The sequence below is a fragment of the Salvelinus sp. IW2-2015 genome, unplaced genomic scaffold (genome assembly GCF_002910315.2).
Source record: "Salvelinus sp. IW2-2015 unplaced genomic scaffold, ASM291031v2 Un_scaffold211, whole genome shotgun sequence".
Lineage (NCBI taxonomy): Eukaryota > Metazoa > Chordata > Actinopteri > Salmoniformes > Salmonidae > Salvelinus > Salvelinus sp. IW2-2015.
In genome coordinates, this window is record NW_019942525.1 from 66,116 (window position 1) to 93,518 (window position 27,403).

At 43.7% G+C, this 27,403-nt stretch overlaps 2 protein-coding genes and 1 pseudogene across 4 annotated transcripts; 2 read left to right on the forward strand and 1 right to left on the reverse strand.

Moving 5' to 3' along the window:
- Positions 1-4,520: 4,520 nt before the first annotated feature.
- Positions 4,521-5,564, reverse strand: LOC139023892 (trace amine-associated receptor 13c-like; annotated as a pseudogene).
- A 5,300-nt stretch (positions 5,565-10,864) lies between these two features.
- On the forward strand, positions 10,865-16,054 carry LOC112068172 (mitogen-activated protein kinase kinase kinase 5). Its single transcript, XM_024135234.2, has 11 exons — positions 10,865-11,607; positions 11,766-11,786; positions 12,014-12,191; positions 12,567-12,735; positions 12,969-13,160; positions 14,025-14,130; positions 14,426-14,669; positions 14,999-15,111; positions 15,320-15,432; positions 15,738-15,814; positions 15,933-16,054. Exons 1-11 carry the CDS (start codon positions 11,436-11,438, stop codon positions 15,991-15,993), a joined length of 1,446 nt encoding a protein of 481 aa, XP_023991002.1. The 5' UTR covers positions 10,865-11,435; the 3' UTR covers positions 15,994-16,054.
- A 2,356-nt stretch (positions 16,055-18,410) lies between these two features.
- On the forward strand, positions 18,411-27,047 carry LOC112068171 (low-density lipoprotein receptor-related protein 11-like). 3 transcript variants are annotated; one of them, XM_024135231.2, is made up of 8 exons: positions 18,411-19,151; positions 19,422-19,579; positions 22,068-22,209; positions 24,803-25,048; positions 25,679-25,852; positions 25,990-26,049; positions 26,128-26,265; positions 26,661-27,047. In XM_024135231.2, the coding sequence occupies exons 1-8, from the start codon at positions 18,536-18,538 to the stop codon at positions 26,813-26,815; spliced, it is 1,689 nt and encodes a 562-aa protein (XP_023990999.1). In that variant the 5' UTR covers positions 18,411-18,535; the 3' UTR covers positions 26,816-27,047. The 3 variants fall into 3 exon arrangements, with proteins under 3 accessions (XP_023990999.1, XP_023991000.1, XP_023991001.1); XM_024135232.2 differs by having other exon boundaries at positions 25,682-25,852; XM_024135233.2 differs by lacking the exon at positions 25,990-26,049.
- Positions 27,048-27,403: the final 356 nt, after the last annotated feature.

Below are 27,403 nucleotides of genomic sequence, written 5' to 3' on the forward strand. Positions count from 1 at the left end.
CTCCCCTTCCTCTACAGTGATTGAAGTGGGTTGTGAGATATTGTTTGTGTTTGTGCTGGTTGCACCATGTAAGTCACCTTTTGTTGCTTGTTTATTGTTTTTGTTTGAAAATTTCACTTAAATAAAAGATGTGGAACTCAACACACGCTGTCCGTCCATTACAACAACCGTGACAGAATATCCCACCACGAAAGGACCAAGCAGCGTACAATGGAGGGAAAAGTGAGTTGGACCTGGGAAGAGATAATGGGAGGTTGCGAGACCCTTCCTTGGCGGCAGTCGCAGAGTAATCGGGAAGGACAGCGATGACACCGGGGGCCGCGGCCACAGAATCCCAAAGATTTTTTTGGGGGGGGGGGCACATGGAGCTGTGCCAGAGCCTGTTTGGGAGTCGGTGGAGGAATTTGATGAAAGATACCAGAGAGATAGCGAGGAGAATGCTGCAGCGCAGGCGTGCTGAAGAGCGTGACACCAGTCCGGTGCCATCTGCACCGGTTTCACGCATCTGGCCTCCAGTGCGCCTCCCCAGTCCGGTACGTCCTGTGCCGGTTCCTCGCACTCGCCCTGAAGAGCGGGTCATCAGTCCGGTGCCATCTGTGCCAGCTCCCCGCACTCGCCCTTAAGAGCCAGAGACAGTCAGGGAGGCGGTGGAGAAGTTGGGAGAGAGATGTTAGTGTGGTGTGTTCGGCACATCATTGGCCCTGAAGAGCGTGTTACCAGTCTCGTACAACCTGTGCTGGCTCCACGCACCAGGTCTCCAGTGCGCCTCCCCAGTCCAGTACGTCCTGTGCCTGCTCCCCGCACTCGCCCTGAAGAGCGTGTCACCAGTCCGGTGCAACCTGTGCCGGCTCCATACATCAGGCCTCCAGTGCGCCTCCAAAGTCCGGTACGTCCTGTGCCTGCTCCCCGCACTCGCCCTGAAGTGTGCACTCCTGGTCATTTTGCAGGGCTCTGGCTCTGGCAGTGCTCCTCCTTGCACAAAGGCAGAGGTAGCGGTCCTGCTGCTGGGTTGTTGCCCTCCTACGGCCTCCTCCACGTCTCCTGATGTACTGGCCTGTCTCCTGTACGTGGTGTATTTTTTTTAAATAATTTGTTAACCACGCAAGTCGTTTTTGTATGAAGGTCAATGCAAGTGTCGAACTTTGAGAAAGAACACTTTATATCGGAGTTGTGCCTGTGAGTGCTATACGGGATCGTTGGGACGTCCCTACCAAAAACTTAACTTTAACCATAACCCTAACCCTTACCTAAGCCTAACCATTTTCAATTTCAACATCATTGGGGTAGGGACGTCCCCAGGAGCCCGGATAGCAAGGACCATTGTTGTTGTTGGTGATAAGCGTATCTGCCGTCCCATTAGCTAGAAGAGGCCCACCTGATCTTGCCTTCCATTTTTGAAGACATGTATTTTCATTTGCTAGAACGGCCAATATAATATAATCAGATTAGGGCCCTGGGTGGGGCAGCAGTCAAAAGCACTGCTAAGGCTCCACTATAGCCTGAGGTTTCATCCCAGGCTGTGTCACATCTGTCCGTGACCAGGAGCCCCATAGGACGGTGCACAATTGGCCCAGCACCGTCCGGGGTAAGGAAGGGTTTGGCCGGTGGGACTTTCCTTCGCTCATCGTGCTCTAGTGACTCCTTTTGCCTGCYAGCTGACTCCGGTGGTCAGTCGAACTGTGTTTCCTCCAACACATTGGTGCGGCTGACATCCGGGTCAGCCGTGTCATAAGAAGTGGGTGGACAGGCGGGTCATGTTTCGGAGGAGGCATTACTCAACCTTCGCTTTTCCCAGACCAATTGAGGAGTTGCAGAGATGAGAGACCTAATTCGGGGAGAAAACCGGGTAAAAATATGCTTGTGGCAATACCACCCTGAACATAACTGTTCAGGGTTGGGCCTAGTTACTACTGGGACGGGAGYCCACCTGGGAATACCAGGTGCCGTAAGCAAAAAAATATATGTATKAAGAGAAGAAGAGGCAAAGCAAGAGATTTCACTATCGCCTAAATCTGTCTAAAATAAGCCCAATGCTTATTTTGCACCTAAGCTTGTTGKCTGCCTTCGTGCCTTTGGGACAATGACTCCCATTGTTAGCAGTGGTGGAAAAAGTACCCAATTGTCATTCTTCAGTAAAAGTAAAGATAGCATAGGAGAAAAAGTAAAAATGAAAGTCACCCAGTAAAATACTACTTGAGTAAAAGTCTAAAAGTATTTGGTTTAAAAGTATCAAAAGTAAATGTAATTGCAAAAATATACTTAAATGCCCCCATTATTTATCCTACGTTTCGGACTTGGTGTACAGGMAGAATACTGTAAGAACGACCAATGTTCTGAATTCTGTCGCTGTCCATTTAAAAAGTGCTGAAKAAATAGGCATATTGTCTCTCTGAGCTCCCTCATTAATGTCTTAATCGAAATTACAGCTTGCCTCTTATCCGCTCATCATTCCTTAATGACATAGTTTGTATATCTCAATTGTTATATTGCTTATATAGTATATCTCATCAGTATCTTATTCGTCATTTTAGTCAATGTTGGAATGATGCATTTCTTTGTTTTTCTTACTTTGTGTATTATATTTAGCTCATGTGCTTTTCTCCACGAGGAGGGGATACTTGGTCTGTAACCATGTTTGCAAGTGGAAATTTCTATCGGTGTCCATTTTGAAAGTGCTGAAGGAGGGCCTGTCTCGTCACAGCTCGTTTGCTTGCAGTTGCTTATACTTAGAGCTAAGTATTAATGATATAAGCAAGTCAGTCATATCAGCTATGGTTTTATAAAAGTAAATGAGGCTGAATTAACTTTTTTGCTGCCAGATTAGGCTCCTCTGATAGCCAGGTGTAGCGGTGGTAAGGATTCACTCCATGGTGCTGAAAGGAAAGCTCCGCTGTCTGGACACTTTATGTAGCCAGCAACAGTTTGTGGGCACCGTTTGTCACCGTTGGGCGTGTGAGATCAGGTGTGCGTGTGGTCTCAATTAAAAAGAGTAGGCTATATCCTATGCATGTGCAGAGAAGCACGGGGCAGTTGTCTTTCCAAAGAAATGTACTTCCTAAATATGACTAAACTAYAGTTTACTACATTGCCTAGAAATAAATATTCACCACCCATATTTGTCTCTSAAAATTGTTCCGCTCCTAGAAGGTAGGCTATATGCAAAACATAGCGCAAGAGAAAGTGCAAGTGTCCTCTCTCTCTCCTACTCTGCTCTCTTCAAACTACGTCTAGCCTATTGGCTGATATAGCCCACTAACACAGATAGCCTAATATAATGTGCCAGATGAGAATCTATTTCTTAGGCCAATTCTGCACATTTTGATATTTCCTATAGGGCACACAATTTCTTGCACCATGGCTTGTAAGCGAGCTGCTTCACGTATGTTTAAAACCTCTAAAAGRCTAAGCATTTGGGTGTTATTAAACTAAAATATGTATTTCTTTTTATGTACGACCATGGATCATTTAGCTATTTGATTTAGAATTTTAGGACCCTTTTAGGTATCCAGAATCTGTCGGATGCCGGTCTAGAGGCACGAAAAATGATCTGTCAGAGGACAGATCTATAACCTCTCTTCAAAGTTACTAGAGGTCAAATCTGGAAGCGAGAAAGCGGTGGAGCACTATTCTATCACAACACAGCAGCAACTCCCCCAGCTAAAAGAATGGTTACATTTCCAGCAGTGTGGAGCAAACAAAACGACATCATTGGGCAAGCCAACAACCAACAATAATATGGGGCAATCTTTTCATTCGTGCACATTAAATGGCAACATTCAAATCAACGTAAATAAATACTTGCCGTGTGTTAGTCACTTTAGAAGTAGCGCTAATGCTCTGTTTTTTCATACATTTAATGTTAGCTAGCCTGTAGCTATGTTACTTAGCAACCAGTCTAGCAACACAACTTTTGTCTGAACTAGTTTTTCTGGCGGAATGTATTTATTATGAATTTATTTCTTAAAGCAACATTTTCAATATAGATGTGTCGTACCTTTCCTTGCTGTGTAGGCAACCGGTTTATAAAAACAATAAGGCACCTTGGGKGTTAGTGGTATATGGCCAATATACTACGGCTAAGGGCTGTATCCAGGCAAACTATGTTGCATCGTCCACAAAAACAACCCTTAGCCGTGGTCTATAGGCCATACACCACACCCTTTACTACACTTGTTGAAGGCATTGTGTCCCAATTCAGTAACTAAAGGGCAATGATAAACAACATATGGCACCTCCAAATGTACTTTTAGAATACTTATATACTAGGTATCAATAAATAACATGGAACAACCATAGATTTTGGTATTTGGAATATACAACCCAAAATGACTACAATGTCTTTTATAAAACAAGTTTATGCCTTCTTATGCCATCTCCAAGTCATTCCAATCCAATCCAGCCAAATCATTATGTATTAAAACTACATGTATCTATAATGACAATACTGAGAAAAGTAATGTCAGTGTATTGTTACATGAAATAAGCAATTAGAGTAATTGTATAACATAACTATATCAAGCCTACGCTTGTAGATTTAAAAAATATATATATTTATAGGATCATGTATGCCTTAACTTCAGAGTTAAAATATGTTTAGCTGTCACTTTGAACCACGGATAAAAAAAAGCATAAATGATTGGATTAATTAAGGAATTAACTAGTGGCAGAAAGCCGATGATGAATGATAAATTGTCACTTGAAAAAACAAACATATTTATGAACAAAAATGGAATCCAACAAATGAGATAGTTGAAAACAACAATAGCTAGAGTTTTTGCTGCTTTTCTCTCAGACTTATTTGCCTGTACAGTTTTAACACCAGACACACTGGCAGCCTCTTTWGAAAATACCTTTCTGGCCTGTGATCTGGCCACCACAAAGATTTTAATATAAAGTGTTATAATAATATAGCACGGGACAACCATTGTAAATACAAGGTCAATGATATTAACCCAATTTAACTCCTCTACAATAAAACATTCTTTCAAACACCTACTTGGTACCTGTACATTTACAAAGTTTTTTATAATAGCAGCACGGTATATGATACAACAACACCAGTTGATGGATATACAACACATGATTCTTGTTATTGTTATTTTAGAGTGGTACAATAAGGGATCACACACAGCAACATAGCGGTCAATAGAAATCAAGACCAAATTGCCCAGAGATAAAGAAGTACATAAACAAGCAATGTAGAAATAAAACACACAGAAATATTCCCCAAAACCCCAGCATGATTCCATAATTGCTACAGTCGTTGCTGGTATCACAATCAGTCCCACCAGGAGATCTGCCACAGCCAGAGAGAGGATGAGCAGGTTGGTTGGAGTGTGGAGCTGCTTGAAGTGAGAGATGGAGATGATCACCAGTACGTTCAAAAATACTGTAACTACTGAAATCAATGAGAAGAAGATGTAAAGTGTTACGTAGATAGATGTCGATAGCAAAGCCTTTCTGCAAGAAGAGTTTCTGTCTTGAAAACAGTATTGAACATCTTCGTTTTTCTCCATTTGTAATAAAGGGTAAAAATGCTGATGTCCTTCTCCTGCTTGGTCCTGTGTGTGACCCTGTCAGGTCAGCCTTCTGACAAACTCTGGGCTCTGCCTCTCTATTTATCCCTGAATGGCTGACAACCACTCCCCTCCCCGGAGTCTCTCTGCACACACAATAGAGCACAGAAATGAAGAAAAAAAATTGGGATAAACAAATAATTTGTGAAAGCATGACGTAATGTATGACAGGATTGGATGTTGTTGTGGTCTCCTAGCATGTCCTTCAACCTTACTGATAGTTAAAGATGAGAGAAAAGGTACATTTTCTTTCAAATCAAATCAAATGTTATTTGTCAAAGAGGTGTGGACCTTACAGTGAAATGGTTACTTACAAGCAGTTAACCAACAATGCNAAGAGAATTCCCTTGGTAGATAATGCGGTCGACATTTGATTGTGAGGAGTTCTAGATCAGGTGAACAGAATGACTTGAGTTCCTGTGTGTTGTTATGATGATCACAACCACGTCTCGTTAATCATAAGGCATACCCCGCCCCTCTTCTTACCAGAAAGATGTTTGTTTTGTCGGCGCGATGCATGAAGAGAACCAGCTGGCTGCACCGACTCCGTTAGCGTCTCTTGAGTTAGCCATGTTTCGTGAAGCAGAGCACGTTGCAATCCCTGATGTCTCTCTGGAATGCTACCCGTCGTCGATTTCATCAACCTTATTTCAAGAGACTGGACATTGGCGAGTAGTATGCTAGGGAGTGGAGCGTGATGTGCCCGTCTCCGAAGCCTGACCACGAGACCGCCTCGTTTGCCCTTTTACGCGTCGCACAGGGTCGCCGGCTGGATCAGATCCATTGTTTGGTGGAAGGCAAAACACTGGATCCGTTTCGGGAAAGTCATATTCCTGGTAGGAACGATGATGAGTTTGACGTTAATCGTTATTCAGTAGTTCCTCGACTGTATGTAATGAAACCTAAGATTACTGGGGTACCGATGTAGAAAATAACACATAAAAAAGCAAAATACTGCATATTTTCCAAGGAACGCGAAGCGAGGCGCCATCTCTTTCCGGCGCCGGAAAGTCTTGTGAAGATGCTGGAGGAAACAGGTACAAAAGTATCTAATCCACAGTAAACGAGTCTATATCGACATAACCTGAAAGGCCTCTCAGCAAGGAAGAAGCCACTGCTCCAACACCGCCATAAAAAAGCCAGACTGCGGTTTGCAACTGCACATGGGACAAAGATCGTACTTTTTGGAAAAATGTCCTCTGGTCTGATGAAACAAAAATAGAACTGTTTGGCCATAATGACATCGTTATGTTTGGAGGAAAAGGGGAGGCTGTAAGCCGAAGAACACCATCCCAACCGTGAAGCACGGGGTGGCAGCATCATGTTGTGGGGGTGCTTTGCTGCAGGAGGGACTGGTGCACTTCACAAAATAGATGGCATCGTGAGGAAGGAAAATTATGTAGATATATTGAAGCAACATCTCAAGACATCAGTCAGGAAGTTAAAGCTTGGTCGCAAATGGGTCTTCCAAATGGACAATGACCCCAACATACTGCCAAGTTGTGGCAAAATGGCTTAAGGACACAAAGTCATGGTATTGGAGTGGCCATCACAAAGCCCTGACCTAAAATCCTAGAGAAAATGTGTGGGCAGAACTGAAAAAGTGTGTGCGAACAAGGAAGCCTACAAACCTGACTCAGTTACACCAGCTTTGTCAAAGGAATGGGCCAAAATTCACCCAACTTATTGTGGGAAGCTTGTGGAAGGCTACCCGAAACATTTGACGCAAGTTAAACAATTTAAAGGCAACACTACCAAATACTAATTGAGTGTATGTAAACTTCTGACCCACTGGGAATGTGATGAAAGAAATAAAAGCTGAAATAAATCATTCTCTCAACTATTATTCTGACATTTCACATTCTTAAAATAAAGTGGGGATCCTAACTGACTTAAGACAGGGAATTTTTACTACGATTAAATGTCAGGAATTGTAAAAAAAACTGAGTTGAAATGTATTTGGCTAAGGTGTATGTAAACGTCTGACTTCAACTGTATATACACAGTATATATATAGCCAGGCAATTAGGCCTGGCTTGCAGTCAGCGTTTCAATTCATCCTAAAGGTGTTCGATGGGGTTTCTTCCACACTGACCTCGACAAACCATTTCTGTATGGACCTCGTTTGTGCACGGTGGCGTTGTCATGCTGAAACAGGAATGACATTCTAGATGATTCGGTGCTTCCCCAGACTGTTGCTACAAAGTTGGAAGCACAGAATCATCTAGAATGTCATTGTATGCTGTAGGGTTAAGATTTCCCTTCACTGGAACTAAGGGGCCTAGCCCAATCCATGAAAAACAGCCCCAGACCATTATTCCTCCTTCACCAAACTTTACAGTTGGCACTCTGTATTGGAGCAGGTAGCGATCTCCTGGCATCCGCCAAATCCAGATTCACCCGTCGGGACTGCCAGATGGTGAATCATGATTCATTGTGCTTTTCTTTCATAAACAAGGACATTTCTAAGTGACCCCAAACTTTTGAACGGTAGTGTACATAGGGCAGCATTCTCTAAGATGCAGGGTAAAGTACCAGGTGGTAGCTGACTAGTAACAGTGACTAAGGTTCAGGGCAGGGTACAGTCTGATGGCCTGGAGATGAACAATGTTTTTCAGTCTCTCCGTCCCAGTTTTGATGCACCTGTACTGTCTCCGCCTTCTAGATGGTTGCGGGGTGAGCGGGCCGTGGCTCGGGTGACTGAGGTCATTGATGATCTTCTTGGCCTTCCTGTGACACCAGTTGCTGTAGATGTCCTGGAGGGCAGGCAGTGTGCCCCCGGTGAGCGTTAAGCTGTCTGCATCACCCTCTGGAGAGCCCTGCGGTTGTGGATGATGCAATTGCCGTACCAGGCGGTGATACAGCCCGACACAATGTTCTCTAAGGTGCATCTGTAGAACTTTGTGAGTGTCTTAGGGACCAAGCCAAATTTCTTCAGCCTCCTTCGATTGAAGAGGCGCTGTTGCGCTTTCTTCACCACACTGTCTGTGTGAAGGGACCATTTCAGGTCGTCAGTGATGTGCATGCCGAGGAACTTGGTGGCCCTGTGGATGGGGTGTGCTCTCTCTGCTGTCTCCTGAAGTCCACGATCAGCTCCTTCATTTTGTTGATGTTGAGGGAGAGGTTATTTTCCTGGCACCACTCTGCCAGGGCTCTCACCTCCTCCCTGTAGGCTGTCTTGTCGTTGTTGGTAATCAGGCCTACCACCGTTGTGTCGTCAGCCATCTTGATGATTGAGTTTGAGAATGCATGGCCACGCAGTTCTGGGTGAATAGGGAGTACAGGAGGGGGCTGAGCACACACCCCCATGTTGAGGATCAGAGTGGCGGAGGTGTTGTTGCCTAACTTCACCACCTGTGGTTGGCCCGTCAGGAAGTCCAGGACCCAGTTGCACAGGGCGGGGTTTAGACCCAGGGCCCCAAGCTTAATGATTAGCTTGGATAGCACTATGGTGTTGAAGTCTGAGCTGTAGTCGATTAACAGCATTCTTACATAGGTATTCCTCTTGTCCAGGTGGGATAGGGCAGTGTGATGGTGATTGCGTCGTCCTTGGATCTGTTGGGGCGGTATGCAAAGTGTAGTGGGCCTAAGGTGTTGGATAAATTGGAGGTGACATGATCCTTAACTACCCTCTCAAAACACTTCATGATGACAGAAATGAGTGCTACGGGGCGATAGTCATTTAGTTCAGTTACCTTCACTTTCTTGGGTACAGGAACAATGGTGGACATCTTGAAGCAAGTGGGGACAACAGACTGGGATAGGGAGAGATTGAATATGTCCTTAGACATTCCAGCCAGCTGGTCTGCACCAGCTCTGAGGACCCGGCTTGGAATGCCATCTGGGCCGGCAGCCTTGCGAGGGTTAACACACTTAAATGTCTTACTCACATTGGCCACAGAGAACGAGAGCTCACAGTCCTCGTGAACAGCAGTGGCCCATGTCTCCAGCTCAGTGTTTTCCTCGAAGCGGGCGAAGAAGGTGTTCGCAACTTGGCTGGCTTTCCCTTTATAATCCTTGATTATCTGGAATCCCTGCCACATACATCTGTGTCTGAGCCATTGAATTGCGACTCCATGTACTGTCATTTTGCCTCATTGATTGCCTTACGGAGGTCAGAGCTGGTCTGTTTGTACTCGTCCATGTTTCCAGTCACCTTGCCGTTGTTAAATGCAGCGGTTCCCAATTTCATGCTGCCATCTATCCACAGTTTTTGGTTTGGAAAAGTTCTAGTCGTCACAGTGGGAACAACATCCTTTATGCATTTCTTGATGAACTCAGTCACCTAGTCAGTGTACACGTCAATACTATTATCGGAGGGGACCCGGTACATTTCCCATTCCGTGGAATCAAAACAATATTGAAGCATAGATTCCGATTGGTCAGACCAACATTGAACAGTCCTTACCACGGGTACTTCCTGTTTAAGGGAGGGAGGGCCTTTTAGCCATCCTGGAAGGGAGAGTAGCAATGATCCAGAGTGTTTGATGTGCAAGTAGCACAGAAGTGTTGATCAAATTTCGGTAGCGTTTTCCTCAGATTTCCTTTATTAAAGTCCCCAGCTACAATAAATGCGGCCTCAGGATATGCGGTTTCCAGTTTGGAAACAAAGTCCAGTGTAGTTCATTGAGAGCCGTCGCAATGTCGGCTTAGGGGGGAATATACACAGCAGTGATCATGACAGATGGCTGTCCTTACACGCCTCCAGGCACATTCCTCCATGGTTGAATCACCAGGACAGTACTATCCCAAACATAGCATGCTGTCAGCACTGTGTTTGTAAGGGAAAAAAGCTCAACTTTTTGTGGTTATTAGCTAAAGAAATAAGTGTGATTGGATTACATACTCATCCAACTGTGAGATTAGACCTAGTACCTGGATATAGAGTGTGTAATACAGTCTATCCTTTGTGTTGTTTTAAGTCTCTGTTCCGCTGATGAGCCCTCCTCAAGCTTTTTCCACTTGTATAAATCTGAAGTGGAAATGTTAAGTGTTTCCCTCATCAGCAATATTACATAGACTGGACATATGTAGTCCATTAAACACTAGAGCTAGTGATTCAACTGGGTGGTCTGCGGAGTGTGATGGAGATCATGTTGAATGCAGGACAGAATGACAGAAATGTCCATGAATTACAGTAGTAAATTGCTGTGGATTTTGCAGTGCTTTTAAACCACTGTTTTGTAGCAGGTTGTATAGATCTCTAATGCAACACATGTAGCCATCTTTTAGAAGACTTTCAGCAGCTATTCTGTCTGTCTCATCCTGTGTGATTTAAAGTGCAGATTCATCACTGGTCAATGCTTTTACTATGCAATGGCTTGTTGTACAGATGAGAACGCATTTGGCAACAATCCTCACATAAACTTTTCTGTACCACTTTGGAAGGTCTCGACTGGGAGGGGCATTACATTCCTAATCTCAAGCCTACATTCCGGAAGCAATGTTTGGAATTTGTAGTGCCTATCATCAGACGAGCTTCTTGCCTGGAGTTGCTGCATTTTGTCCTTCACTGTCAACTTGACCTCCTGTACTATGATGGCATGAGCTCACCTGCATAGTGTTACTGTGCCACAGAGCTATGGGTTTACAAGAGATCAGTTTACCCACTAACTAATGTCACCTCAATCAAGCCAACTCTCCTCAGACTGACTGCCTTCTCTGAGGTCCCCTTTGTACTGTATGCTCTTAGCTTTAGCATGACTTGGCTAGGTGATTTGGCTAGGTCACTTGACTTGTTGTTTTGACTTGACTACAGGTTAGGCCCTTGTTTCTAACATGGCTGGGTTTCATCTTGGCTGCAGGTTAGGCCCTTGGATCTAGCATTACTGTGCTGTTGTATCTTGGCTACAGGTTGGCATGTTCAAGATCCATCCTGAGATCCCAGATTCCATGTCAATGGAGGCCAAGGCCTTTATCCTACGCTGCTTTGAACCCGACCCCGACCAGAGGGCCACCGCCCTGCACCTGCTCACTGATGAGTTTCTCACCGTCACCAGCCGCAAGAAGAGGGGCAAGAGCGGCTTTACAGGTAGCTAGGACCGGTTAATCAGTGAAGTAGCTAGTATAATATAGATATATCTGAGTAGAAAGACAATTGCTATTAGATACTTTATGTTTTAGATAATTTTTTGTTGTTTCTGCACAATTCATATCATGGAATAAAAAAATCTCTGTTTTTCTCCTCAGCTCTGACACCAGGAGGTTCAGGTGAGATAATTTGAGCGCCTTTCTGTGCTGCTTCCTCTTTAGAGTACACTGAGTCTGAGCCTAACGACATTAGGCTAAACCAATTGTCATGTTGACTACCCTACTCTGAGATGATTCATTCACAGAAGTAGTACTGTGATGTAAAAGAACCAGAAAGCTCTGGTTTTCTTTGTGTAACAGTGGTGTAACTGTGCCCTCCTGCCTATACCTGTCTCTGTGCCCTCAAGAGTACCTGCGCAGCATCTCTCTGCCAGTGCCTGTGGTGGTGGAAGACACCAGCAGCAGCAGCGAGTACGGCTCCGTCTCCCCTGAGAACGACCTCAACACCAACCCCTTCAGCTTCAAGCCCAGCACCAAGTGTTACAGTGATCGGGACGTCAAAGCAACCCGCTCCCTGTTCCTCAGGTAACACAACATACAGTCAGCACCATATGTATTTGTGAAGCTAACATTTTCACTCCAGCATTTTGTGTTTGAGATCATAAAAACACACTAACACTGCACCTCTGCCATCTCAATTCATCTGACAAAAAGCAATGCAAAAATCTGGAGGAAAGAGATAAACACTGACTCTGTACATTATCTGGAAATAATGGACAATGTAGGTATCATCTACGGAGTACATTAGTTCCAGATAATGTACAGAGCGGAGTCATTTATCCCATTTATACCACGATGCCAAAGAATGTCATGTAATATTTGGAACTTTGTTGTTCTCCTGTATAAATATTATTTTTTAAAACCTGAGGTCTCTTTAATCTAACCTGTGTTCCCCACCAGTATCCCAGTGGAGAACTTTGAGGACCACAGTGCTCCTCCGTCTCCTGATGAGAAGGACTCTGGCTTCTTCATGCTGAGGAAGGACAGCGAGAGGAGGGCCACTCTGCACTGCATCCTCACTGAGGACAGAGACAAGGTGGTGTCCAACCTCATGGAGGCTCTCAAACAGGTCAGTAAGCATCTAGTCTAGTAGTGGACAGGGTGAGGGGTAGCCTGGGCCCAGTTCTGTTTTTTTCCCTGGTATGTCACGCGGCATGACAATGACCATAGGAGTTGGCAAGACAGCACAAACAGATCTGGGACCATGCTAGATGAGGGGCTTTCTCAGGGTAAAACAAACCCCTTATCTTCACCCTCCTCTCATCACCCCTCTCTCCATCCTTCTCTCCCCTGTCTGTGCAGGGTTCTGAGACATCGGACACTAAGTTGAGACATCAGCATATCTCCACCCTGGTGGTCAGTCTGGGGGACTTTGTGCGCATGGCGGACAGGAAGATCATAGCCAACACCCTCTCCCAGCTCAAACTGGAGCTAGACTTTGACAGCACGGCCATTAGCCAACTACAAGTGGTGCTATTTGGGTTCCAGGATGCAGTAAGTGCCCTTTCTTCACCTATTAGTAGGTCTCTCTATAAGCATTACATGGCCTATGATAATTAAAATATCCCATTGTCTATTTGTCCACTGTGAATGGGTTGGAATTTAAATTGTCCTTGTATAGACCAAAGGCTCTGGAGACATTTAGGTATGATTCAAGGAGGTTTCGTAAACTGTTCACAGCTGAATTATGTCACCATGCTGCCATTGTTTAAACAAACAGTTCAGACAATTGACTGTGAAACACTTTTGACCTTTAAGAAAGGGTAATAGAAGGGAAATGTGTCAGCTTAAAGCACATAATTTAAAGAGGTTGATTCTGTCCTCTGCCTCACAAATACAATTATGCAAATGAAATGACACTAGCCTGTAGCTAATGTAGCCTGTGGGAGGCAGAGGTTGTAGCTGCCTCAGTCAATACTGAGCTCTGATTCCCCCTAGTGGATACATATGAAACCAGCTCTGGTCTATAGGGTACATTGTCTGTGAAAGACTACTATCAATTCCACAATACAAACTTGTTTTTCACACTTGGATTTTCCAGAATGCATGGCTTTTTATAAATGGCTGTCTCTCTTTTTTTCTGAGAAATGCTGTTTCCATAGACTCATTATATAGGGGGATATCTCAGACATCTGCAACCACCACACGCAATGTAAAGAGACACCCGCTGGAGTCAAGCCTGTTTTCCTTTCCATGAATGTGTGGATACTGGTAGATGTGGATGCATACATGTCCGTAGTACATGTGTAGCTGTTTATTAATGGTGTGTGTGTGTCTGTCTGTCTCTGTCTCTGTCTCTGTCTCTGTGTCTGTGTCTGTGTCTGTGTCTGTCTGTCTGACTGACCAATGCGTCGCCAGGTAAACAAAGTACTACGAAACCACAACATCAAGCCCCACTGGATGTTCGCCCTGGACAATATCATCCGTAAAGCGGTGCAGACTGCCATCACCATCCTGGTGCCAGGTAATAGCTGTGCCTCCAGCCGCAGACTTTTAAATGACATTTTATGCACCCTAGGGCCCAGGACACTGATTGCCAGCTAAACATAAGAGTATGACTTTGAACAGAGCCCCAATCTAATCATAACATAGATGTGTAACCTTGGATACAGAAATGCACTAGATACTATGTATATGGGGCATTTAACAAGAATATGTGTCTACCAGTCAGATGTCATTATAACAATTGCATTTAAAGATTATTGGAGTTATAGAGTGATCTTTATTGCTGTAAAGATGTATCACGTGTCCTTGCCCAGAGCTAATGCCCCACTTCAGCCTGGCGTCGGAGGATGACCTGGCCGACCAGGATAACGTTGACGATGACGTGGAGCCTGAGGATAACTCCGCCCATCAGTGCAGAGCCCCCCCCAACACTGCCCATGACAACACGGTCGCCACCTCCGGTGTGAGCACGCTCAGTTCCACCGTCTCACACAGATCCCATAATGCCCAGTGCTCCGTCACCATGGAACTAGGCAGGATGAAGCTGGAAACCAACAAGTGGGTCATCGTGCTGTCGTAACAATGATAATGACTGTCAGACACAAAACCAGAGATTTATTCCAACAAGTCATGAACAACCTTTGCTACTAACTCCACATCTGTGACCAATCAGTAGTAGATATTGCCTGTAGCTTTACATTGTTTCCTCACTAATGTAAATGATGTTATGTAGAAGGGCCCCAACACAGGGGTCTAAACGCCTAAACACAAATATGTTTATTTTCATCATGGCGCCTGCAGTAGCCGTGTTTAGTAGTATTGTGTTTCCTCATTGAATGACCCTGTGTCTCCCCCTCCCCTCCTCTCTCCCTGCTGTGTCGCCCCAGGCTGATGGAGCAGTTGCTGGCGAGGGAGAGAGAGTACCAGGCTGTCCTCCAGCATGTCCTGGATGAGAGGGAACAGGAGATCAAACTACTGAGGATCCGCTCAGAACCCATCGGTGAGCACATCCCAACATACACTAGTACACACCTTTATCTGAGAGCACAAGAGCATTAAAAAGACTGGTTTTTAAATGCCTAATGGAAATATTTGTACAACACAAACATCAGGAAACAGACAATGCATATGATTTGATATGTTTACTATGATTGGTTATATGGTGAATATATGGTAGATGTTAATAGTTGTACTTATGTGTGTGACAGATATGCCTACATCATCTGTGAGCCAGAAGAGCCGGTCCACTGTGAGCCATGGGGACCCAGAGCTGATCAAGTGGCTGAGACTCCATGGGGCTGACGATGACTCCATGGACAGGGTAGGTCCTGAGGAAGCCCCGCCCCCGGCCACGTCTGTTTTAAATGGGTACATTATGTGAACAAACTCACGTCCATGTGATCCTATCCCCCTATACTAAAGTAAACAGAGTGCATTGTTGTAAAGCTGTTAAAACTAATGGCCTGGGTGTACGTGGAGGCTATTCATTGATTGTTAGTATGCTTTATGCATACTGTATGTGTAAAACCTTTATAACAGATACACAGTTGAGCACCATCTATTGGCCGAGCTTAATCTCTTTCAGGTACCAATGATTTTACCCATGATCCATCTTCCATTTTGTAGATATTGACCGAGGATTACACTTTAGATGACTTTCTCCAGTATGTGATGAGAGACGACCTGAAGAGTTTGGGATTAAGGTATACAACATACAGTATTCTCTCCTACACTGTCAAATACCCAGCCATGTCAAATACCTGATTGAAATACTGTAATATCTCAAGTCCGTCTTCATCTTTCTCTTGTTTTCCTCCTCAGAGGCGGGATGCTGTGTAAGCTATGGAAGGCCATTACAGACTACAGACAGAAACCAGTGTGAGGAGCCCTCGTGTGGAGTTAGTTTCCTCCACAGTACAGGACCTTTACCACAAGCACAACAACAACAACTCAGTATTCTCCTCAACACTCACCACTGCACTTTAATCTCAGTATTTATCAGACCAAGACTCAGTCCTGATGGGGGACAGTTCCAGTGTAGTTTATCATGTATTGAGTATTGACACATGAGTTGTTTTTTGGAAATTACTATTTTCAAATGGGGTTAAGTGCCACTGGTTTTATAATATTCAACAGTTATGACACCTGCGTCAAGATTTACAGGGCAAACAGTGAAACATATCTGAGAATTTAACCTTTAAATGTTATTTGGTTGTAGAATTATCTCCTTACTATCATGTGTTTACTATCATGAGATTGACCATTTTCTAAAACAAGCCTGAGAGACAAAATACAACGTTAACTGATGTGTTTGAGCCACTGTACATTATCTTGATAAACAGCATTGTTATTGCTAGTGGCTTCGTATCACTATTTTATTTAAATGTGTTTTATGGATATGCCCTGCTCTCATTGCCATCACTGCATGCCTGCCCTTTTGTACTTGTTTGTTTAACTGGCATTGAAGGCTTTGAAACATCATAACTCTTGACTTCATTTGTTCAAGTAATTTTTTTACGTCATTTACATATGTTAGGTATATTTTGTGTTATTTTTGGGGTAAATTATGTAAATATATAGCACATTTTATTGACAGTAAATTACTATTTTCAGTGACACAATTTACAAATGGCTAGATGTCCTATCAAATATGTAAAGCAAATTTGTGTTGGGGGGTTCACAGCAAAGCTGGTGCTGTTATAAGCCTTCTCACTTAAACCCTCATATCTGCCGCCCAGTTTGACCTAGAGACTTTAAACTTTGTAAGTAGGCGTCTTTCCTCATGCTGAACAAATCTGCCTCAAGGACCCATAAGGTGCGTCAGGATAGATTTTCCTCCATCCTTGAAACTTATTCACATGAACCATAGGACCAAATTACACCAAAATTAATTTTTGTTGAAATGTGTCCGTTTTGTTTCATATTCATGATAGATTGATGACATTATTTGTGCAAAAACATATTATTGTGTAAACAAAAATGTGTCTTGAAAACTTAACTGTGAAATAAAGGGTAAACTGAAATAATGCTTCGGGACTATTATGGCCCTTACATTTCTACAACTGAACACAAATAATGTGTCATGGTTTTAAAATGTTAACAGGTCTAGTAGCCAAATAATATTAAATACATATTCAGTTCTTCTTAATCCTGCAGATATATCTCTATCATAGGGAGATGCATAAAACCAAAGCTGACTGAATGTGAAACATCATCCGTGACATCAATGCTAAGGGATTGGTAAAAAGATGGCTGAGTTATTGATAAATCAGGAAATCTGATTTTACGTGTCCATTTAAACAACTGTAGATCCACTCCACAGTGGCCTATCAACTTGAAACTTGTCATCACTATCATGGACATCCCTAACATGAACCACACTGGATTTGGTATTGATATTTCAAAAAACAAGGAAACTATTAACAACTCATTCTTTGCATATGTAATGCTAATGCTCAAAATCATCTTCCCCTCATGAACCATATGTCAGATTAACTCCAGATGTTGTATTTAGACTCATGGTTGCACATAAAGGATAGATAGTTCCTACATCACAGAGTGCTTGCTTTGTTACCCAACCGATCTTGTTCTTTTTGTCATCCTGTGAACCCTATCCATTGCTGCTCGCAGCCATATTTTATAGATTTTATTGATACTGGCAATGGAACAAAATGATGATGTAGGAGGACCCAATTAATATTTTACTCTGTAAAATGTGTGGAGTTTTATTTAGCCTGCTTTCATTTGTAGCCTATATATTATCTTTAAAAATACAAATGCTTTAAATCAAATGTATATGTTTGAATGAAAATCATAACTGAAAACCCATTTTCATATTGTTATACCACCAACCTGTTCTTTTTTTATTTAAAATATTTCTGTCAGAAATACACGTTTTGTACGAAGGTTTCCGTTTGTTTCATATTCATGATAGATGTATTACTTTATTTGTGCAATAACATATTGTTGTGTAACACAATGTGAAATAAAGTGTCAGCTGAAATAATGAACTGAATACAAATAATGTGCTATGATTTCAAAATATTCACAGGTCTAATAGCCAAATAATATTGAGTAAATATAATTTTTATTACTCTTGCAGACATATCTCTATCATAGGAAGTTGCATAAAACCAAAACTGACAGGTGTGCAGAGATTGAACACCGTGACGTCAATTCTTTCTTTTGGCCTCCAATCGCTGTGGATGTCCTGCGCTACAGATGTTGTGCGCTCCCTGCGCAGTGTTATCACGATACCGACAAAAGGCCTTTAGCACCGCATTTTTTTTTTAAGAAGCAAAGGTGCTCACCTGGGACTCGAGATTATTGGATAGGAAACAATATGATGTTTTTTTTTTGCGTTATATGTTTCTTGTGTTGAAATAAGGGCCTCTCCTCATCCGTCGGGAAAATAGCTGAGAGCGATGCCATTTAACTGTGTAAACATAATGGCTTTGGCTCAGCATCATCGACTCAGTACGTGTATGCTGCTGTTCTGTATAGGGACTAGCATTCAAACCCGGTTCTCTCAAACAGACTTGAAATCTAAAATATCTGGGGTGGAGGAGCTCTTAGAGGAATTCCGCAAGCAGCTCCAACAGGACCAGACGTATACCAGGGAGGAGGAAGAGGTGGTTGACGTCTGTCTGTCTGATTTCAACGCCGTAGAGGAGCACATAATCCGAGCGACTGCCTCCATTGAGCAGGGAGCCATCTTCCTCTCGGCTCCTGACCGGGTGTACAGTTGGAAAGACTGTCTCCATGCCTGCTGTGCAGACCCTCACTGCACGGTGGCGGTGGTCCAGGAGGACCTGAGACAATCGGACGACAGCCTCAGCTGCTATTTGTTCAGCTGCACCTATAGAAATAAAAACGTTTGTTCATTCGCAGCACAGGCAGGGTTTAGCACCTACAGTCGGGCTCACAATACAACAGGACACCTCATCTCCTCCAGTGGCAATGAAGATGTGAACAAATTGGTCAATTTGATTAGGAAACCTGAGGAAAACCCTAGAGTTGATGATGACACTCAAATGCCAGGTGAGGTTCTGTCTGCTGTTAATTATATTGAATATAAATCACAGGTTTTCAATAAGATACAATATACATGCAAGTGTATTGCTTATGACAAAACATTCATAATACATAACTGGTTGCTGGTAATTCTGTTCTCACAACCACTAGCAATTATCAGACTGGTGTTTGGCTTGGGTTAATAATTAGCTATTGCCCCCTGCTTCTAAAATTAGATTTAATCTGAGTGAGTCCAGGTGTGTTTGACAAGGTTAGTTCTGACTGGGCTGTTTTCAGACATGGACGAGCCGCCCCGCAGTGATGCCGGCCAGGATGTAGTTATCCAGCTGCCCACTGACTGTGCGGTACTGGACGGCCGGGACAGTGTGGACGACCATGGGGTCACCCGCTATGAATGGGCCCTGGTGAAGGGTGACCCAGCCATCAACATGAAGGTAAACACTAACACTGAAGAGTGCACTGAAAACAATGAAGCAGGTGTCATTGGTTAAAAATGTGGGGCAGGTAGCCTAGCAATTTAAAGAGGCTATCCAGCAGCCGGAGCGTGGCCCGGGTCTGCCCGAAAAAAAATTGGTGGCAAGTGAGCTGGCAACTGGAGGGTTGCTGGTATCAAATCCTAGATGCAATTGCCTGCCGGTGTGCCCTTGAGCAAGGCACTTAACCCCCCACAACAGCAGCTCCGCGGGCGCCCAGAGTCGCTACCTCTGCTCTAACCTGTATGCCGGTATGTATGTGTGTCCTGTCTGAAGATGGATGACGAGGAGGAGACCTGGCTGACGATTGTGGCACATTTTGTGAGAATGGAGATACCAGAGATAGCCAGACTAGTAAATTGGGCTAACAAACAGAAGTTAGGTTTTGTAGAAATGCCATCAGTGCATGTTCTGCAAACAATACAGTGGATGAAGGCGTGGCATGAGCGTGGTGAACAGATAGACGTGATTATCGATAGCGAGGAAGAAGGAGAAGAGCTGAGTGGAGGGAAGATGTGTGTTGAGGAAGAATGGTGCCAAGTACTACAAACCGTACTCTGCTGTCTCTGATGGCTCCGTAATTGAACCTGACGAAATGAGGATGAATATCTGCGGTGGCAGGTGTGGTGAAGACCTCCGAGTCCGGGACTCGTCTCGATGGTCATGCAAAGGATGATTCTGGCCCAGTAGGAGCGAGATTTTGTGGGAAAGTTGATCCCTGCCTTTTGGCTGACCCATATGTAGTCTCAGACTGGGTCGAAAATAAATAGGCTACTGTTAAATCGGTGAAGGTAGCTTGAAGTAGACTTGTGATGATGTTCTGTGTTTCTTCCGCCTAGAGGGAGCGGGCGCTTCGTGTCACACGCCTCGTGACAAGACCTGTGACTTGCTTTGCTCTCCGGAGCAGGGCGCCTTTGAACGGAGTGGTTACTGGGGTGGCGTTAAGTGTTTAGGTGGAGTTACTAAAATGTGTCTGTGTCTGTGATGCCCGCCGTTTGGTGCGACGCAGACCCGGTGGCGAGCGTGGTGAAACTGAGAAGACACTGTCTGTCCTTTTGAGTTTTGAAGCAGAGCCTTTACCTGAGAAAGTCGTGTTAGTATATGTCAGTTATCCATTGATAGCATTTATGCCGAACCCACTAAAGTATTTCAGATGCCAAGCTTATGGTCATGTTGCAGTAGTGTGTAGGAGGGAGATTCCGAGATGTGAGAAGTATGCAATGGGAGGGCATGGAACAAAGGAATATGTAGTAACTTTGGAAAAAACAGTGTGTGCCAATGTTGCTGGGGATCAGAAATGCCTGATGCGAGAGAGACAAGTTGAGGTTGCCAGCGTCAGAATAGAACAAAAGGTGTCGTATACTGAGGCAGTGAAGAGAGTAGAGGATGATGGGCCAAGGGTGAGTAGTAGGCCTAGGCCAATACAGAGTGGTATGGCTTCTTAGCATTCATTGCCATGGTTATCAACTGTACTGCAGAAATGGAACGTAAATCACAGAGAATAGATGATGTGGTGGCAGCTGCAAAGACTTGGGTGTACAAGTTTTTACTGCAGAAGTTACAAGGTGTGTTGAACGAAAGTAGTGGAATGGGGTGGTTTTTGTTTGTTTATTTTTTTACTAAATAGTGATATATAGGTGTAGGGTTTGTTGGTGCAATTTCTTCCCTTCCTTTTTATTTTTGTATCACAAAATGTAACGGGATCGACCACACACTCCCGCTCAGTAGATGGCGACATGTACAAACAAATGTGCCAAAGCCATGATACCAAAGAAGAAAAAGAAGAAGTACGTGTACTTCTGAGGGCTTGGGATAAAGCAGAAGTCACATTTCGGTTGGACCTTGTGTACAATTGACCAATAAAGTGATCTTCATCTTAAAAGACGGGAAAACATAGTTTAGAAGAAAAACGTTCTCCTCAGAGTTGTAATCTTGAACGTCATAATGTTGCACTGTAGGTAGCTCTGACATGGTAGGTCTGAGAATCATGGCTGTCTCTTTGTTATAAAGTGGGCCATACACTTGAGGTATAGAGTATGGATGCTGTGTGCAATAGAAAACCGGTGTAGGCTAGGCTATAAAACAGGTCTAATTTAGAGCACACACAGTTAGAAACTAACCTGATGTGTTTAGTTAGTCATGTGTAGTTAGTCAACATGGATGTTTGCATGGTGCAGCCAGAGATCCATAATACACTGCTGCATATATGCAGATAAGAGGTTATTATATCCCAACCTGACCCAGGGACAAGAGCCATATTGTGGGCTGAGAAGTGATGTGAGTTTTTAGTTATTGTGGAAAACTCGTAATAAACATGACTCTCTTAACAAACTTGGCTCTGATAAATGCTTTGTGTCATTATGACATGGTGTCCATGAAACCAGCCCATTGTTTCCAGTAGACTGTGTCTTTGCTTTCTGTCTAAAATGTTATCCCTTTACCTCTGTAGGTGACCCAGCCAGGGTTACTGAAAATCAGTAGTCTACAGGAGGGTTCCTTCACCTTCCAGATGACTGTCACAGACACCGTGGGACAGAAGAGCTCAGACAATGTCACTGTGACAGTGCTGGCTCCAGAACACCAAGCTGAAGGTGACAAACACTTCAATCTTCTCTCTCACTGAAAGTTATTACCAGCCAGATGTGCCTCCTCATGTTCATCTATCATTCATTAGTGGATCTCGCCTCATTTCTGGCTAACATCAATAGCAATGTTTTGTTGTTGTGGTAAAATTGATTTGTGCTTTTCTGTGATCCTGTTGCCTGTAATGAGTACAAATGCATTACAGACAATGAACTTTGCACTGCAATTAAATAATAGATAGAATAATAGATAATGAAAGCGAGCCTGCTATTTAGTGCTCAAACGAATTGAGCAGTGCTCCCCTAGTCAAATGTCTGGCTGCCTGATATGGCCATTCATATGAGCAGGCAGGGAATAATTGTAATCTATTCAGTGCATTGAGGGGCCATGAATGAGATAAGGAACTCATTCTGGCGTTCAACTTACTCATGAAAGTTGTAATAGTAGAATGCACAAGGTGCAATTTCGAACTTGGGTAGTGCATTATCAGTTTTCTTCTTGTCACGTCAGTCATTGCAGACCTTAGAGACCTATTTAAACTTGTCAGAAATGTCCATATCAACTAGCCCATGTCAGCTAACGTTTTTCAGCTAGGTTTTTTAGCCCATTTTTTTGTCATGTTTGAGTCACTGAAATATCACATGAACACACACAAGACATGACAAAATGTGTAGAATTGCAGGAAATGAGCTTTAAAACTTGCCTGGAGCTGTAGATCACTGTCACACGGCCTATATAAGATGTGTCTAAACCTATAAGCCATGAATATCCTCAAAGACAGATATTACAGTAACGTAATGGGTACAATGTACTATTGTTATCCATTTTTTTCTGTGTTATCCCGAATTCCAACAAACATAAGATGGGTGACCTATTGAATACACAGAACAGCACTTTAACAAAGCAACCATAGGAAGGCTTTCAAGTATACCTGGGGACTGTCATACCATGACGGGAAGCAGAATTGTCCAGACCGCTCGGACGAGGATTTCTGCCAGAGCTGTGAGTCACTCAGTCTGTCTTCCTCACACTGATAGCCACAGGGAGGCAGGAGCTCCTGGAAGTGGTTGACTTCGGGAAGGTTAACCCTGGGAATTGGCCTATACGGATAGGGCTAAATTGAAATGTTTCTTACAGAATAAATATGAAAAGCATATGCATAACCATGGTAGCAATTGAAAGGGAACAGTTTGGAGATAATGGTGAAAATTATTAGACCAAAGGTGAGGACACAACAGTTCACATGACACAAGTGTGCATTTTACATTTACTGTACTTTTTTCCCACATTTGTTGATAATGAAATCTTCTGGATACATTCAGTAAGATGATAAGACCTCTCCTGGAAAATGTGGGGTAGGTGCAACATAAGAACAAAAAATGACAAGGGTTTGAGTGAGAGGACTAACTGGTGTCTCCATGTGGCCTCTCCACATTGTGCACAGTTCCTAAGCAATTTCAATGCATTTTATGACTCAAAGAAGAGTTTTCAACTATAAGGTACTTTTTTTGAGCTCTCCTAGCTGTGCAGTTGAGGAACTAGAGCAAGCACACTTGTAGTTGTTTTGTTTGGAACACAACCCTGCATCCTCCTCTATCACATGATTGTTTACGTAATTCCCAAAAACGTTCCATTATAAATTGTCATCTGGGTCAGGTGGGCATGATTTTAAAGCTTGTTCTATTGTCAACATGACTAGCTAAGTTATACAATACAATCTTACTGTGTTAGGCTTTCACAGGGCAATTCAGAGAAACAGATCATCATTTTGGTGCACATAGAAAGGACTCATGAGTGCATTCAGGTGTGTGCGCTGTGGCAAATCGTCTTCACAATAAACAAACAGGCTCATTCTGTTCAGAACAACCCAGTATGACGACATGTCATCTTGTAACTGTACATTAAACATAGTGATCATAAACGTTGACACTGTATATGACATGACTTTTATGATTTGGTGATGTGAAGAGCATATTTGGATTCAAGGATGTCTGGCTTGCTTGTATGACATCAAAGCGGTATTTATTATAATCCTCAACATCTCATCTTTCAAAATACATAGAGTCATCTTAATTTACAGCATTTCCCTCAGACCAAAAAAAAGTTGCCCTAATAACGGGAGGGATGGGGATAACTTGTCGCGAGCGGTGTTCAAGTTCAGAACATCTGTTACTCAAAACCCACACAGCAATTGTCAGTAAAAACCCATGTTACCGTACAGCCACTGCATTCCAATTTAAGCGCTTATTAGTGCCCAAATCTGCCATTTTCAACCCATATATATGGATACCAGTGTAAAGGGCTACATAAATGAAACGTTGATCATATTGTAATATAATAATACAAATAATAATAAAATAGAGGGCTGTAGGTTTCCTGTGTGGACTTGCGTGTACTAGGTTGGATTGTAGTTTTAGACTTGATCGTACTACGATGGAGTGTAGTTTGAGACTTAAGTGTACTAGGATGGATTTGTATGGATGCTGTGCAGTCTGGAATATCAGAGCAAGGAGGGCTGCAGTAAATTAATGATGAGCAGGTGAATGTGTGTTAATACTGGGTCTGAGAGCCCAAGATGACCCTACCCTGTCCTCTCTACAGTTGATGGGACCAGGAAGTCAGTGACCCACCCTGCAGGTCTACCCAGCCCACACAGGCCTGGGGCCCAGCCAGAGGAGACTGAGGACCACTCCATGGCCCAGGGTGGACCCAGGAAGACCATGGAGGAGGCCAGACCAACTCCACCACAAGCCCCACAGACTCCACAGTCTGGTGACTGGAGAAAGGCAGTGCCCCGAGTCCTACCACAGCCAAGTCACAGTGAACAGGAGAGCCCTGTCCGTCAAGGTACTCTCATTGTGTAGCTATTATCTAGCTAGCTATTGTGTAGTTACTACCTAGCTAGCTATAACCCAGTAGGCAATTTCATGCACATCAAAACACCATATATAGATTTAAACACAAACCTGTAATGGTTAACATCAACTACAGCTGTGAAGGAATTAAATCCATTTGGCATGTCTGCACATCATTCTGGTTGGCCAGTTTTGTCTGTGCTAGCGGAGAGCGGAAGGCCTTTGTGTGATAGTAAGTGCAGAGAGATGCAGATTCTCCCCTGCAGGCAGCCATTGAGCATCCCCCCACCACCAAACACACAAAGCTGATCTGGAAACTTTGGAGCAAGGCAGAATGCAGGCCACAGGGACACTGTGAGACATGAAGGGCTGGGACAGGAGTGAGCCTGACAGGGGTCCTTCATTCCCATGTACCCCCTGAGCGCTGGAGCAAAGCACTCCTCTGTCCTCTGCCCTCTGATCCCTGGGTTAGGCTAGCCTGAGACAGACGAGGCAAGGTACTTCCCATGTTACTTTGTCACAGACTTTTCAGAGACCACCTGACCGAATCTCTCCCTCCCTCTTGCTCTCTCTATGTTCCACCAGACCAAATCTCTCCCTCTCTCTGTTCTCTCTGTCCCAGCAGAGCCCTGTGCAGCGCCCCCTGCTGTGGGGCCATGTAAAGGCATCTTCCCACGCTGGTTCTATGACCCTGTGGCTGAAGAGTGCAAGCACTTCATCTACGGAGGCTGCAAGGGCAACCATAACAACTTCCTGCAGGTGGCAGACTGCGTCAATGAATGTATAAAAAAAACAGGTGAGATTTTGCTAGTAGAGTACATTTTTTAAGAATTATCTGGATTCTGATGTGCATCATCATTACATATTGTATGAGGTGTAATAAAATGTAGGAATAGGATAATGCAAACGAATAATGGAAACAAAATTATTCAGGTCCCGCTAACAAACAAATGACATTGGCACCTCCCCCCACCACCAAACACACAGAGACAGGTACATTTAATTATCTTGTGATAATTACTCCTGAACATGATCATTCATGAGCTTAATACAATCTCTCACCTGTTTCAGTCTTACCCAGTACATTTCCTGCAGAGGCTCCTAAAGTGACCATGAAGTGGCCAGAGATCAAACCACTACCAGAGCGTGACATGTTCCCAATATCCAAACCACATTCAGTAATGGGAGGACACCCAGGGCCTGAGTCAGGTCTGTTCAGCACCTGCTGCTTATCTGTTGATCTTTATTACAAAGGCTGTTTTGAATTCAAATAACATTTTACCTACACACTGAAGAAGGCTGTAAAACCGAAATGTCTGTATGCTATCCCTGATGCAGTGAAAATAATTAAAACATTGAATAATGAAGGAACTTTTATGCAACATCTTCTTGAGTCCGAACCCATTACATCCCTTTGTTTGTCTGAATTGGCGGGTTTTACGCACCAGCCAAGCTCTGGGAGAGCGCCATGGTTCTCTTCTGATCTGTTCTTCATCCTTATCAATGTATTATAACTCTGTAATATTATACATGCAGAAATACAGATAGTATTTGACAGTGCCTGTGACTTTTCAGTGCCTTTCTCTCTCTCTTCTCCCATGCAGGTGCTATACTGCCATTGGCTCTAGGCCTGATCATCACAGCTTTGCTGCTGCTCATGATTGGCTGTCGCCTGCGGTTGGTCCGGCACAAGCTGAAGAAGGCCCGCCCCCTCACCACTGAGGAGTCTGATTACCTCATCAACGGCATGTACCTGTAGCAGCACAGACAGGGATGAATGCTCCACAGAACTAGAATGAGAGGTTCCAAGTCCCTTCAATTCATTCTATTTATATGGGAAGCACCCTCCGCACAGAATCCCCTCAGGCAGAAACCCCAACACTGTCAGTCAACTGTTGATCAGGTGGAGTCTTCATGATTACCGAACAAACTTTCTACATCACGATTGTGTACAACTTCTTCAGGTGTACTCGATTTAGATAACTCGACGTGCGAGGTAGGCGGAGATCCCTCTTTGGAATGGTCCCATTGGAATAGTCCCAAAAGTGCAAACTCTACCCACACAGCACTCCAGGGTCACAGGTGAGCTAAATCAAACAGCTTTTAACAGGAAATAAATGTTTTTGCCACTTTTGTACACTCACTTGGTGTACAAACTGATGCTTGTCTGCACTTAGGTTTGGAAAGAGATGCTTTCCTTTTTCTTTCATGATTTCTCTTTCACCCTCAAAGATATGTTATTTTAATATTACAACGAAATGTCAACGTCATGGATGTATATTTTCGTGGAGATATATAGTACTTTATCCATTATGTAATACTTCTGCCACTGAGTGGCACTGTTGTG

Excerpts from the sequence above, each read along its gene's own strand:
- LOC112068172 (XM_024135234.2), top strand. The coding sequence starts at position 11,436 with ATGTTCAAGATCCATCCTGAGATCCCAGATTCCATGTCAATGGAGGCC. Across the intron at positions 11,608-11,765 it reads GGGCAAGAGCGGCTTTACAG|CTCTGACACCAGGAGGTTCA; the intron begins GTAGCTAGGACC and ends TTTTCTCCTCAG. Across the intron at positions 11,787-12,013 it reads TCTGACACCAGGAGGTTCAG|AGTACCTGCGCAGCATCTCT; the intron begins GTGAGATAATTT and ends TGTGCCCTCAAG.
- LOC112068171 (XM_024135231.2), top strand. The coding sequence starts at position 18,536 with ATGCCATTTAACTGTGTAAACATAATGGCTTTGGCTCAGCATCATCGA. Across the intron at positions 25,853-25,989 it reads TGAATGTATAAAAAAAACAG|GTCCCGCTAACAAACAAATG; the intron begins GTGAGATTTTGC and ends AAAATTATTCAG. Across the intron at positions 26,050-26,127 it reads CACCAAACACACAGAGACAG|TCTTACCCAGTACATTTCCT; the intron begins GTACATTTAATT and ends CACCTGTTTCAG.